The sequence below is a fragment of the Tupaia chinensis genome, unplaced genomic scaffold, assembly GCF_000334495.1.
Source record: "Tupaia chinensis unplaced genomic scaffold, TupChi_1.0 Scaffold000161_4, whole genome shotgun sequence".
In the NCBI taxonomy this organism is placed as follows: Eukaryota; Metazoa; Chordata; class Mammalia; order Scandentia; family Tupaiidae; genus Tupaia; species Tupaia belangeri.
This window is the reverse complement of record NW_006159635.1, coordinates 310,997-326,294: the sequence shown is the minus strand read 5'-3', so window position 1 is coordinate 326,294 and position 15,298 is coordinate 310,997. Positions and strand designations below refer to the sequence as shown.

The following is a 15,298-nucleotide window of genomic DNA, read 5'->3' as shown; positions in this document are numbered from 1 at the left end:
GGTCGCAGCCTTGGGGGGGGGGAAGAGTACTAAATATTTTAAATATCATGCAATATGTTCAATTTCCAGGGAGTGGAGAGTAAGGTGCCTGAAATAATTTATTCAAAGATACTGACTTAATGGCCTCATCACTCTATCAAATCCAACACATTCCCTTTCTGTTAGAAATACTTCACATTGATCTAACTACCTGAAATGAAATGCAAAGGTGACAGAACAACCTCTGCGTATATTCTGTAAAATCAGTGCACCAACACAGGGCCAGCTTTATGGCTCAGTGGTTGGGACAGCCAGGTTGCACGTGGCTGACTGACCATGCTGTTTGAATCAAGGTCCCCGTGGCTTGAGAACAAGTCAGGCACATGGGCATGTGTGCCCCAATTCTAGACAGGGTGGAGAGAGAGGAGAGGGGGCTGTGGCATGACCATGTCCTATAGAGAGGAGGGGCACCTTCTTCTCTGTCTCTCTCTGGTGTGCACACCCTCTCTCTGAAAATTTTTTAAAACACACTAATACAAAGGAGACATAATAGAAAGGAATTTATGATAAAAGTATGTATTTCAATATGTTAAGTCTCGGACAGGATTACACCAGAAGACATAATGAACTAACCAGATGCTAACATCTCTGTGTAAAGCCATAGTGAATGCTGCGATCACAAGGCCACAGACACTGCCACAGGCAACATGCGTTTCTGAAATGATGAGCGACTGGCCAAGACCAGACAGAATGCATGCTTCCCTCCATGTAGTTACAGCCCTAGACAATTCTGTGCACACTAAAACTGTACAAAACATACTTTATATTCCAATTGGGTTTTAGGTTCATTTAATTATAAAGAAGGACTTTCATCCATACAGATATCCCGTGGGACACACAGTGCTGCTCAAACACAAAACGAGCCTATTTCCAAAGCTGACCTCCACACCACAGGACACCACCTACCCAGCCCACTCCCTAAATGCCCTTCGACCTGCATTTAGGCCCTCAGGAGCAGGCTCAGAGGAGAGTTCTAAGGGAAGCGCTCACCAAGACTCTTGGGCGGAAGGGGTTGTGCTACTGAACAAAGAATACACAAGGATAAGTATTTACCAAGCCACTGCTGATTTTAAATGCTTATACTTTCCCTTCTAATCGTTAATATTAGGTTGTTGGCAAAGTCATGACTTATTTTCCTGTTTTGCTATGCAAAAATGTGTCGGGACTTTCCCACAATCCAACAGTCTGTATGAATTAAACCAGATAAAGGTGTCCATGATTAGTTCTAAAAGAGACACATAAACTTAGCTTTGCTTTCAAGTCAAAAGAAATTCTTAAACAATCTGAGTATGTGCTGCACAACTTGGTGAAAACCGGAGAAGAGAAAAATAAAGCAGGCTAACACTGACACTTGTGGTCATTCTGAGATTGCTAATTTGCAATCAGGCTAATTCTTGCTTTGTGAGTGCAAGGAAAAATAAAACTGGTTCATAAGTCATATACGGACTTCAGGAAAAAATTCTGGAAAACAACTAACATTAAATGATCAAGATCTTCTACATAGTAATAAAAAAAAGACACATTTGGTTTTAAATCAAAGCAGATAAGAGATAAATGCCAAGCAAATATTACAATGCAAAACTGTTTAGTGCTCTAAATAAAACTAAAATTGGTCCCTACATTGTGTGAAATGGCAGTTTTCAGAAATTACTCTTGATCCAAAACATTAAGATTTTTTTCTAGCATTGGAAAAGCTAATTCTTTTGGTGAGCACTAGGTGAAAGAAATGCTTGCATTAAGATACTAACACACAAAGAGAAATAAAGACCAGTGTGGGGAAACCAGCCAAGACACCATTATCATATTACTCAAGGATATTTGCTCATTCTCATGGAATGGAAATCACAAACTTTAGTTGAAATATTCTTGCCCTCTCCCTTTTCTCTCTCAATCTTTTTACCAAGGACAGTCAGGGAACTTCTACCCACAGACATATGACAGATCTTCGTGTGTCAGTGAGCCACTTTGACAGCAAGTTTATCTCTGATTCCCAACTCAATGTGCTGGGTTGTTGGAAAAGTCATGACGCATCTTTGCATAGAAACACAGAAAAATGTGTCATGACTTCTCCGACAACCCAATAACAATCATTCAAAAACTATGAACTACATGGGTAAGGAAGTAATTATTTCTATAACCAGTAGAAACTAAGAATTAGGCATTACAAATCCTGTCTTTAAATTCTGGCACTTCTATGGCTATCCAAGAGATGCCCAGGAGAATCTACAACCAGCCCGGACGGTGTGGGCCGTAGGCACATAGGAATGGTACCTATATTTTCCATCAGGCACATGTTGTAAGATTAAAAGGCAGACCATGCAAGTAACAATAACAAGCCATTTATAACTATATGGCTTAACAAAATCGCTGCCAGTTTGCTGAGTATGACAAAGAAACCTGTCACATTTATTGAGTTAGTTTAACCACAGAATTCAATGTTAAAAGAAACTACACTAAAGGAAGAACTTCTGCAAGCTTGCCTGTCATAAGATTTTTACCATTTCTCTTGACTGGAAACATGTAGGTTGCTAGAAAAAGTCACTAAAGGAACTTTTATCTCATGTCTGCTCTGCTTTTCTGTATATGTAAAGTTCTCAACCAGTTTTACCTCACCTGAGGAAACAGGCTGCAGGTGTACCCAAAGGTGTGCAGCGAGTCCTGGCGGGGCGCACGGGCTCTTTTCCTGAGGCACATCCAGGAGCCTCTTCCTGTAGGAACGGGCGCCCTGAAGCAAGCTCAGGGGAGAAAACCACCCACTGGAAACTCGGGGCTCAACCCAACAACAGAGGGGACCACTCACTAATGAGTTGGTTACTGTGCAACGAGTTCTCTTAGTAATTTAATTTAATTCACCTAATTTAGTAATAATCTCATTGGGGCCTAATAAATCCAGGACATCAAAAGAGTCCAGTCAAAAAGATTTGGCAAAAATAACTGTTTCATCCTTCTCTGGGAAGAAGGGGTAGAGGACTGTTTCTAAAATCATCTTTGTACCCCTATATTTAATAAGCAGTACCCCTATATTTAATAAGCTACATGCAAATGTCAGCAATAACAGGTGGTCAATACTATGTCTCTGTTGAAAACGTGAATAAAGTGAAAATATAAACATCTGTTCATAATTCTATTAACATATGCTATTCCAGTACGGGGGGGTGGGGGGGGTACACTTTTTCAGCAGGGTAATGTAGTGTAATTTTTTTGTTTGTTTGTTTTGGTTTTTGCCATAGTGCAGATATGCTCACTGCAGAGAGACAGACAGAAAGTGAGAAATCACCCCCCCAGGAGGATCCCATGTCACAATCCCTTCTCCTCCACTCTCCTCTCGAGATTTTTGGGCACGCATGCACCCACGCATGACGCTGAGTGTCAAGCCACCAGGTCTGGGACTCAAACAGCAGTCAGCCACATGGGAATCCAGAGCCTGAACCACCACGCCACCTGCTGGCCCCTGCAGTATGTTAGTAAGAATAATGCATAAGGATGTAGGTAATCTTGCTTCATTCAGTTCCCTGTTTGGCTCTTCCCCATCACTAATTAGTTCATCTTGGGCTAATTATTTAACTATACACACTAGTTCCTCAGTTTTAAAATGAGTATTACATTAATAAAACAATCATGAGGAAAAAGTCATTTCCATACCAGTACAAGTAGGTTCAGCTCATAATCTGACTTGGGGTAAACTCTCGATAACTAGTCACTGCTGCTAACTTGATAGTCACATCCTTCATAAAACAATCACAGGTAAATACTGACCGCTAATATGTAAATCCACAACTACTTTTGGAAAATAAGTTTCGTAGTTCTTGAGCACTACTCTGTTATGTAGTTTAATTAAGAAAGAAAAAAGGCAGTGAGCACAGCAGCAGGAGTGGATGTAAGGACCACATGCTAAAAACTCAGGTTTTAGTTCTCTCCTTCAAATTTAACTAGGGAAAGTCAAAGCTCTAAGTTCTAGACATTAGGCTTCCCATTTATAAAATTTCTTTTCCTTAGTATTCTAACATTTCTAGCCAAGTCACACACTCCTTAAAAAAATAATTTTAAAAAGTTATGATGTCCCTAAAACTACAAAGCAAAATTCATCAGCAAAACTCAAAAATATGACAAAAATTGTTTTAACTTTAGAGAAAATAAAAATCTGTAATCATTTGAAATAACAGACATTATTGAAAAAAGACAGAAGAGATGAAGAGCATATACAATAGATAGCTTACTCTCCAAAATCATACATTCTAGGGGTTAATTACTGTCCCTAGACTCTCAGAAGACAAACTTGAAACATTTAATTAGGCACACATACATGCGCGCACACACACGCACACAACACTGCCCCAGTGCTCTGCAGGAAAAGAGCAGCGAAGTGCCAAAGAGCCCCGAAACCAACTGCACTACAAGACTGCGGAGTGAGGTCCAGTGCTTATTACAAATCTGCAAGTTACTACGTCGTCCTAGAAGACGAGGATAAGAAAACGTAATTAGAACCTCGTTACCCAAGAATATCCTGTATGAGTATGGGGTCTCTACAATATCGTTTGGTTTGACTCCACGGCACGTGGTATTTTTTTAAAAAGTAAAAAATAAATACTGACACTTAAAGGTGATTAGAAATAAAGTTTACTGCCTTCGAAAACACTAAAAATCACACTGAGAGCAAAAAAAGAAGCGGCCGTTATCACACCGTGTGTCAGTAAAACAATCCACAGCAGCTGATTTTATATAAAACTCAGAAAACCCGGGGGGGGGGGGTCTAAGTTCCCGGGGGGGCAGGGGTCTAAGTTACAAATAAAAGGTGAAAATAGTCTAGGAGTCTTAACTAGATATTGGAAAAATCAAAACAATTTGAAGAGGAGAAAAAAAATACTTCAAGAGAAAGAATGCAATGAAGAGGTTAAATTACACTGACTTACATATAAAGGTTTTTATTACTTACACTCTCCAAAAGCACGTAAGAAACATGAAAAACGACGCCTAGCACAGAAAACATTCGGAAAGCCTATGCTGAAGCACAGAACGAAAGAAGAAAATAAGCTGGAAAAGGCAAAACCATATCCATTTATTTCATCATCCCGTTTACTTATTTTTCAATTACCACTACACGCTTGTACTAAATCTATATAATTTATCACACAGAAGCACAATCTCTAAGCTTCTCCCTACCTTAGGTCTCTAGTCAAAATGAATGCAAACCATCACGTGGGATTCAGCCAAGCAGTGACGTGAAATTCTGCTCTGTCAGAGAGAGCATCTGCCAAGCCCACACTGAAACTGCTGCCTGCCTGTGCAGCAGCTGAGGAGCCGCGGACTTCACAGCACAGGCTCAACCCCAGGAAAACCGCTCCACAGCCTTCCTGCAGCTGCCAGGCGACAGCGCGAGGAGAGAGGTAAATCCTATTCTTCCCCAAGACGAGGAGGCACTACATCCCAGCTCTGGCTGCTCTACACTGCAGCTCAGTGTCGGCACGAGAAATATGGATACTGGGAAGAGAACACAGCACCGCATTGTCCAGCCCGGAAAACAGCAGCTGTAAAAAGCTTCAATGCATCAACTGTCGGGAAGAGTCAACAGTGCTCCAGAGAGCACGGACAACTACAGCTCTTTTGTTTAAGGGAAGACAGAGAGAAGGAAAGAAAGGGGAAATCTCAGACGACTAGGACCCCTATGAACAAGGAGGACAACCCGAAGACAAGCAGACAGATGGACACTTTGGAGACTGTGAAAAGCAATCGCAGGAGGCAGACTGTTGGGGGATGTGCGCATGTTCGATAGCATCTTTTTGCTGAAGTGATGGCGTGCCAAAAGTATTTTCAGTGGGCATAATCCTCTCCACACAAATGGCCTGTCGAGGAAGGTATGTCGCTATCTTGTGTGTGATATCCATTAAATATGCTGTCTTTTTATAGTCCTGGAGGCATTGATACCTGATAAACAACTTCACACAGTTCACTGCCCTTGAAACTATGAAAGGGTTTCTAAGTGACATGATTTTAAAATGTGTCATTGTTTAGAAGACAAGCTGTCACTGCTTTCTCAGCTAAACATGTAGCCTGGAGTAATTCCGGGTTATAGACATCTAAGAGGAAAAAGGCAAGGAGTAGTAAGGAGAGGTGCCGAAAGGGTTCTCTGAGAAATTAAACTTGAAAAAAATGTGTAGTCCTTTACAGAAAACATACCAAACCTCCACCAAATTAGGTCATGCTGAATTCTTATCTAGTAAATTAAAGTGCTCTCTTAAAAATGGCTATCAAAAGAGACAATGCAGTGAGATTACATTAAATAATGATGATCATACTATTAAGAGCTTTCCTTCAAAGTCCTTTTGAAACAAAATCTTAGTATAAAACAGCCTTTTTTCATAACCTCCCTCACAATATCTATTTCCCTGAATAATAAACACGACATGGGAGAATATCCACAAATTTTAAGTACTACCAAGCTGTGAGACGATGCGAGGGAAGCCGGCGTCGGAGCACAGGCAGTGTGAGCTGGAGCACAGCACACCGCCAGTGGTCGCACGCTGAGTGTCCACGGATACAACTTTAAACAAAGAGACAGCAATAGTTGCTAAAAATGCCCCTACTGAAATAGAGATTTCACTTTAGGTAACAGACTTGTTCTGAACAATCATATCTAAGGCTGTTCTGGTAATCTTTTTAAGAACGAAATTCGAGAATATGATATAAAAATACTTTGACACAAAAATATCCAAGAACGGCAATACAAGGTCAAAAAATTAAATATAAATGTAGCTAATATGCTCCTGGGCTATATTAATATGTAGTAACCAACTACTGCCACTATATATGTGCACAGGGCAGAGATCAATCAAACTATGTTAGCAATAATTTTACAATTAGACACTCAAAGCTCACAAACTCAAGATATTTCCATAATTTTACAAATATGATGAAGATCCTGATTCTTCCTCAATTTTACCCAACTCAGTAGTCTTTAGGAATCACAAAGGACAAGCATTTTTAAGTGCCTATGGGTATTGCATTCCAAAATTAAGATTTAACAAGCTTACCAGGCCCTATTACATCTCGACATCAACTCTCAGAAACATGAAATATTTATTCTATTAAGACTGAAATTAGATAGAATTAAACAAAATATATAGTTATAAAAACTGAAGTGCCTCTTGGCAACTTTATCTCTGTCAATGCTAAAGTCACCAATTATGCAGTATTATAAATTAGACATCTCAAAAGTATAAAAGTTTTTGTATTAAAAAACCATTTAAATCTAAGACTGTGCCAACAGGCTAAAGATATCCAAACTTTTAAAAGCTCAATGATAAAAATGTGTGTGTGTGTGAACGTGTGTGTGTACAAAACACAGCATTTTATAGCAACATTCTTCCCATGAAATCCAATCTATAAGATACAAATATACATTAACAATTTGAAAATATTATCATCATAAAAATTATGTGATAAATCAGCTATTCTTATTATGAATATGTAAAAATGCAAAACTAGTTTGCATACCAAAATATTTTAACTTTCTTATCTTGTTCACATTTATTTGAGAATTCAAATACTACCAATAACTGCAGATTATATTTATCATTTAATAAACAAAGGAACAGTTACTTTAATTTTAACAGAAAAATTATGAAATACACCTACGAAGCTTTTAACAAAAAGACTTTTACAAGGGGAGATACCTGCGCTTCCTTTATCAGAGGGAGACAAATAAGTATACATAGATTTCAAGCCTTAGCAGCTAAATAGTCACAAATACACAAATATCATAAAGTCTAAATTAAAGTGCATTTCTATCACATACTGTTACAAAATCACATTAGAACTAAATTATATGCTTATGCCAGAGTACAACATGAAGCAAATTGCTGTTTTCTGTAATGATGAAATACTTCGGAGATATCACTTCAGGTGTACTGTTTTCAAAAACATAACTTACTATAGTTGTATTTACTTTCATCCCTTACTTAGTTCTTTGACTGAATAGATAATTATTTAAGTCATCAAAATTACACTTTCAAGAACCTAAATAGTTTTAAACTCAACCAGATTCCAAGCATTATTGTATCAATAGAAAGCTGATATATCTGTCTTTGGAATATTTAGATTATCAAATAAATTTTAAAAGCAAATTTTATTTCTTTTAATTTACACACATAACCCTTACATCTGCTGGTCTCTTTATGAGATAAAGGGGGAGTCATTACTACTTACAAGTACATTATTTGGAAATAAAACCTTAAAAACAGCTTCCTGGTATAAACAGAATGGCCAACTATTTACAAATACAAGAAGGAAAAACTGAGTTTCTTAACAGAATGCTCAGCTCCATTATTTTCAGCTTAGCTTAGAGCAGAACTATGTTTTGTTGATACGCTGAGTAGCCTTGGTCTTCATTATAGTAAGATTATAATTCACATACACAATAAACTACATTAATTTTCAAATTGAAAACTTTAAAAAATTTGTATGCTCATATCTCTCAAAACGAGTAAATAATGCTTCATATCTGGAAAATGTTATATCTTCTATAAGTACTATACAATCTCAAAACCAGAAATGATCAAATGCTAGTGCCTGTTCCACTTCAGAAATTCGTTCAAAGTCCCACCTTCTTGCTCCTCCTAGTGGCTGCTACTAGAATAGTGCTTTCATTCATATAAGCCCAACAGTTTCAATCAATATTTTCAAAGCACTTAACACTGCGTATGTGAATTTCACCCTAGAGCTATTTGATTATATGAGGATTTCCATGTAAATGCTATTGTTTTCTAAAAACAATTATATTTCATTTCAAGGGTAAATAACTTTGTTATTAACCATCAATCTTTCAATATTACGGGCTAAATAAACATATATGTATTTACATGTATAGTAAATTTGAAATGAATGTTCCTACATTTAAAATTTCTAATACACTAATTTATCTTTTTATTAACTAAACAATTTTTGAAATAGAAAGTTGAAAAAATTAAAAATGCAGTTATTAGTCCCCCTTCCCAAAAAGTTTTTTTCTCTTTTACTGAGAGCCAAACTGTAGTCCTTTGCTCCTCCCCTCCCAGGTGCCCCACACCGGGCCCAGGAGAATGAAGAACACACAGAAATAACTGACCACCAACATGAACGAGTTGTGCTATGTACTGAAAAACCAAGCTGCAAGATAAAATGGCTAGTTCTAAATATAGGTCTCATACACCTCTCATACTGACAGCTCATAACCTTTAAATCTAGGGCTCTAAGTATTGTCCTAAAAATTTAGAAGTCCTAAAACTTTAACACAGTCCCTGTGTGCAAATTTACAACAGAACAACTCAAGAATTTTTAAAAATACACTCTGTGAAATTAAAATTTTTAAACAGTTGGATATGATAGTAACTAGGGCTTATATTTTGTAGAAAACCTAGAAAGACTGTTCAAACTAGATTTGGGTTTACTTTTACCATAGAGACTCAACTGAGATATGTGACGGTACTCTGCCAAAGCCATAGACAATTAAAGGTAATTACAAGCTGTGTTTTAAAATTATTCTAAAGTCTAAGGATAATGATTTTCTGAATAGTTCATACTTGAAGTGGAAGGTTAAAATTAGAAAAGAGTACTTGAAAATGTTCATCATTTATTACTGTCAAAAAATCCTGCACTGAAGTTACTGGACCTTGAAAATTAATTTTGACAGGTGCATCTTCTCATTGACTTTCTCAGCACAGTAGGGGCCAGTGGAAACATGCCAAGCAGTGCACTGTGACTAACAGAACTCTGCCACCATCAACCTTGCACCGTCTGCCCCACAACTGATACATGACCATTTTACAAAAAAGGCCGCTGACTGTGCACCATACCACCAATGGTATGTCAAATCAATTTTAATTAATGCCAATAAATTTCCCATCTGCTTTCAAGCCTTCCTTACACCGCCTTTCTCAGGAATCTAGTGACATGTCCCTCTTTCACAGTCTTTGAACTTTCAGATTTTTAACTTGGGCCAAATACAAATGACCAGAGCAACTGAGATAATGAAATAAACATAAGAAAACTATTCCGTCACCTCCCTTTAAAAAGAAGTGCTCGCTGTGCTACGGGAGTGTAGATTTAAGAAATTAAGTCTGTGTGGGTGATCATGTTATGCTGCCGTGGGCAAACGGTCTGAGTTATCATATTTTCACACTTAGGAAGCTCCTATTCGCCTAATTCTATTAGCATCCAGAGTCTCTTACAGGCAGCTCTTTAAGATTTGGCATCTTGTAAACTTTTATGCTTCATCTTTATAGAATGACTTCGAGGGACACGACGTGACTGAATTAGAAAATAATGACCAAAGAACAGTATTGATTTGGGAAGAGAAAACATCTCTGGCCACCGGTATCTCACATGCCACTGCTGGATATTCACAACATGCTTCAGTGGAGGAGAAGACATTGCTGCTTCGCAAAAATGACCTGGAATGCCAAGAGGTCTCTGTTCCGTACCCACCTCATTGGTGTACTTTCTCTAGTGTTTCTGTTCGCTATGTTTTTATTTTTCAGTCACCATGACTGGCTGCCAGGTAGAACTGGATTCAAAGAAAACCCTGTGACATACACTTTCCGAGGATTTCGTTCTACAAAAAGTGAAACAAACCACAGCTCCCTTCGGAACATTTGGAAAGATACAGTCCCTCAAACGCTGAGGCCTCAAACAGTAACAAACTCCAATAATACAGATCTGTCACCACAAGGAGTCACAGGGCTGGAGAATACACTTAGTGCCAATGGAAGTATTTACAATGAAAAGGGCACTGGGCATCCGAACTCTTACCACTTCAAATACATTATCAATGAGCCGGGAAAATGCCAGGAGAAAAATCCTTTCTTAATACTACTAATAGCTGCAGAACCAGGACAAACAGAAGCTAGAAGAGCTATTCGGCAAACTTGGGGCAATGAAAGTCTAGCACCTGGTATCCAAATCACCCGCATTTTTTTGTTGGGCGTTAGTATTAAGCTAAATGGCTACCTTCAACGTGCAATACTGGAAGAAAGCAGACAATATCATGACATAATTCAACAGGAATACTTAGATACGTACTATAATCTGACCACTAAAACACTAATGGGCATGAACTGGGTTGCAACATACTGTCCACATGTTCCGTATGTTATGAAAACGGACAGTGACATGTTTGTCAACACCGAGTATTTAATACACAAGTTACTGAAGCCGGACCTGCCTCCCAGACGTAACTATTTCACCGGCTACCTAATGCGAGGGTATGCGCCCAATCGGAACAAAGACAGCAAGTGGTACATGCCGCCAGACCTCTACCCCAGCGAGCGCTACCCGGTCTTCTGTTCTGGAACGGGTTACGTTTTTTCTGGAGATCTGGCAGAAAAGATATTTAAAGTTTCTTTAGGCATCCGTCGTTTGCACTTGGAAGATGTGTACGTAGGGATCTGTCTTGCTAAGTTGAGGATTGATCCTGTGCCCCCTCCCAACGAGTTTGTGTTCAATCACTGGCGAGTTTCTTATTCAAGCTGTAAATACAGCCACCTAATTACCTCTCATCAGTTCCAGCCTAGTGAACTGATAAAATACTGGAACCATTTACAACAAAATAAGCACAATGCCTGTGCCAATGCAGCAAAAGAAAAGGCAGGCAGGTATCGCCACCGTAAGCTACACTAGGAAAGACCTTTTTTTTTTCAAATGTGCAATCTGTAAATATTGCTAAAAGCATGTATAGTAAAACTGACTACATCCATAGGGAAAGTTTTAGTTAGCCTTCATCACACAAAGGAACTCAGAAAATATTTTTTTAATTTCTGAAGAAAATAATTCTTAAAACTACATTATATATCAAAAAGGTAGCCCAAAAGAAATCTATAAGAACTGCATAAGGGGATTCTGTGTATTAACATGCAGTAACAAGCATGCACACACACATCCATGGTTCAAGTCTTATGTCAGGGGACAATAAAATGTATTTGCATTTTTTCCATATGAATTTTAATTTTAAAAAATGAAGATAGTCAAAAGACTCTTCATTTTAGATTTAGCTTTTCATTTTGATATATAATTAACTGTAAATAAAACATTACTATCAACTTTTAGGAAACTCTATAACTGTGCAAAGGACAGTTTTCTGACCTGACTATTCTAGGGTTTTAAAAACGGTATTCCATGCAATAAGATTTAGTTGAATTATTCCATAAACATGAAGTTCAGATGTTTCATCAATGCAGTTCTCATCTATTTATTTTTTTTAAATATCGAGATACTCATTTTAATTTCTCCTAATATCCACACATACTGGGGAAAATTATTTTGACATGAAGTGATAAAATGTGAAAAACCGATATGTCTCAGGCTCAAGTTTTGATAAAAAAAAAGTTATTAAATGTTTCAAAGTAGACAAAATTTTGTTTCCTCATTGGCTTTAAGGACCAAGCGAGTATTTCAATGAGTTTTCAATTAGAAACTTACTGCACTCTTAAAGAGTACCACCATTTAATCTCAAGCATACCTAATTCAAATGTACCTGTAAAAGGAGATCACACTCCTCTGACTGGGGCAAAAGCAGCCCCTTCAAGGCACAGAAAGGACGTGCTGCCACCACAGACAAGAGGGCGCGCGGGAGCAGCTGCAGTCAGAACGCGTTCCAGATGCACGTCTGCCAAGCTGCCACATGCAGGAGGGGAGGCTGGTTTCCTGACAGCAGGTGTACACATGCCAGCCCGTAATCCCTACACCGCACCTAGTCTACACGGCACCTAGTTCCTTCCCTACGTGCCCAGTTTACAGACCTGCAGTTTTTAATTTGGTAGGTGACAAACATTCGGCATCCCCAATTAAAAACCTTTTGGGGAGGGATGGGGGAAAACTAGAATGTTTGATGAATACTTGATTCTAGGATGGACAATGTATACAATGCACTTTTAAAAAATTTTTAATAAAAAAGTAAACCAAAAAATTTACTGTTATGACACAAATATTTTCACAAGAATTTTGTTTGGCTCCATCATGAACTTCAAAATCAAGATATGCTGATGCACTAACTTTAAAATAGTGTTTTCATTCCTCACAAGTAAATAAATTTATCAATCTTAAAAAGCCAGCCAGGATGTTTCTTTTCATTCTAATGACAATCATTTTTTTTTACCCCTGATTCTAATACAAAGGAATAAATCACCACAACAGTAACATTTGTTAAAGTTCAGAAGCACGAAAACTTTTTAAATAATTATTATTAGTTATTAATTATTAATATGCTAAATTCTGTTTACATTCCATTTACGTCCCATTTTCAGATCACTAGCCTAAGGTATTCTGTTCCATATCAAGTAATTATGAATGCTGAGCTATGTAAAACCTCTAGCTCTTGGTTCAAGTCCATTTTTCACCTCATTTATTGTATATGGTCACAAAGAATGACCAAAATTACTAAATAAAAGTCACACATAAGAGTACAACACCAAATCAGATCAGTAACATTAACAAAATTCTGAAGTAATCCTCCCCCATAGAGTATGTCTATCTGATTTATAGTTCAGAAGTAAAAGTCTGTGTGTGTGTGTGTGTGTGTGTGTGTGTACAGATGTGTATACAAAAACAGAACCTAAGTGCTATTTTTCCAAGTTACAAAACAGTGTAAGATCTTTAAAAGATAGTATTTTCCTTCCAGAAAAACTTGGGTTTAGAAAAAGTACTTATAGGACCAGCAGATAGTGTAATGACTATGTTGCTGGACTCACACATAGTCAGCCATGGTTTGAGTCCCAGACACAGTGACTTAAATTCACACCGCGCACATGTGCATGCATGCCCAAGATCCCAAGAAGAGAGTAAAGAAGGTACTGTAGCACGGCCATCCTCCCTGGGGCGGGGGGGGGGGGGGGGTGATTTCTCACTTTCTGTCTCTCTGGTGAGTACACACTTCTCATAGCAAAAATCTCTCTTAAAAAAAATTACTTCTGGGGGGAACCAGCAGTTAGCGTAATGGCTATGTCGCTGGACTCCCATGTAGTCGACCGCGGTTCGTGTCCCGGACCCGGTGGCTTAAAACTCACGCTGGGCTCATGTGCTTGTGTGCCCAAGATCCTGAGAGGAGAACGGAGGAGAAGGGATTGCAGCATGACCATCCCCCCTGGGAGGTGATTTCTCTCTTTCTGTCTCTATGTCTCTCTCTGTCTGTCTGGTGAGCACACGCGCCCTATAGTGAAAACCTCTCAAAAAAAAAAAAATTACTTATGGGGACCAGAAGATGGTGTAGCAGTTATATCACTGGATTCCCACATGGCCAATTACAGTCCGAATCCTAGACCTAGTGGCTTAAAAATCACACCTGGCGCATGTGGGTGTGTGCCCAAGATCCCGGGAGGAAAATGGAGGCGAAGGGATTACAGGGTAGCCACCCTCCCAGGGGGTAATTTCTCACTTTTCCTCTCACTATCTCTGTCTCTCTAGCAAGCACATGTATCCTAAGGCAAAAAACTCTAAAAAATTACTTATGAGGGACCAGCAGTTGGTGTAATGGCTATGTTGTTGGACTCCCATGTAGGCGACTGAAGTTCGAGTCCCGGATAGGGCGGCTTAAACTCATGCCGGGCGCGTGTATGCATGTGTGTCCAAGATCCCGAGAGAATGGAGGAGAAGGGATTGCGGCATGGCCATCCCTCCTGGGAGGTGATTTCTTGCTTTCTGTCTCTCTCTGTCTCTCCGGCAAGCGCACGTGCCCTATAGCAAAAACCTCCTCCCCCAAAAAAAATTGTTTATGAAAAAATTCTTAACAGATACCTAAATTCTTCCTATCTTATTGTATCAATTTCTTCCTATCTTAAGGTATCATTTCTATATTTCTGACAATACATCTTGAAGTAATATGGTAATCTGATACTATTCCAAGTCCTCAAAGGGGGTTGGTTCAAACAGTAAAATTTCTTAGTACAGTTACAAATTTTTATTTTAAAATAGTCTGCTATTTTTGTCTTTTTACTCTCAACAATATGCAAGCCAATTTCTCAAGCAAAGTAAGCATTAATTTAAACATTTCATCATTTGTAAATTGTGTCTTTCCCTTTCAAGTGCTTTGTAAATTTTGCATACATGAAAAGATCATTTAGGGGGAACCAGCAATTAGCGTAATGGCTATGTCGCTGGACTCCCACATAGTCAACCGCGGTTCGTGTCCCGGACCCGGTGGCTTAAAACTCACGCCGGACGCGTGTGCGTGCGTGCCCAAGATCCCGAGAGGAGAATGGAGGAGAAGGGATTGCGGCGTGACCATCCCCCCTGGGGG

At 38.7% G+C, this 15,298-nt stretch overlaps 2 protein-coding genes across 5 annotated transcripts in view; one reads left to right on the top strand and one right to left on the bottom strand.

Annotated features, from left to right (window-relative positions):
* CDC73 (cell division cycle 73) overlaps nucleotides 1-15,298 on the bottom strand; it is a 161,271-nt gene that overhangs the window by 61,931 nt on the left and 84,042 nt on the right. The window lies entirely within an intron of this gene.
* Nucleotides 5,202-12,751, top strand: B3GALT2 (beta-1,3-galactosyltransferase 2). 3 transcript variants are annotated; one of them, XM_006146029.2, is made up of 3 exons: nucleotides 5,202-5,891; nucleotides 9,730-9,874; nucleotides 10,296-12,751. In XM_006146029.2, the coding sequence occupies exon 3, from the start codon at nucleotides 10,396-10,398 to the stop codon at nucleotides 11,686-11,688; it is 1,293 nt and encodes a 430-aa protein (XP_006146091.1). In that variant the 5' UTR covers nucleotides 5,202-5,891; nucleotides 9,730-9,874; nucleotides 10,296-10,395; the 3' UTR covers nucleotides 11,689-12,751. The 3 variants fall into 3 exon arrangements, with proteins under 3 accessions (XP_006146091.1, XP_006146089.1, XP_006146090.1); XM_006146027.2 differs by having other exon boundaries at nucleotides 9,704-9,874; XM_006146028.2 differs by lacking the exon at nucleotides 9,730-9,874.

Excerpts from the sequence above, each read along its gene's own strand:
- B3GALT2 (XM_006146028.2), top strand. The coding sequence starts at position 10,396 with ATGCCACTGCTGGATATTCACAACATGCTTCAGTGGAGGAGAAGACAT.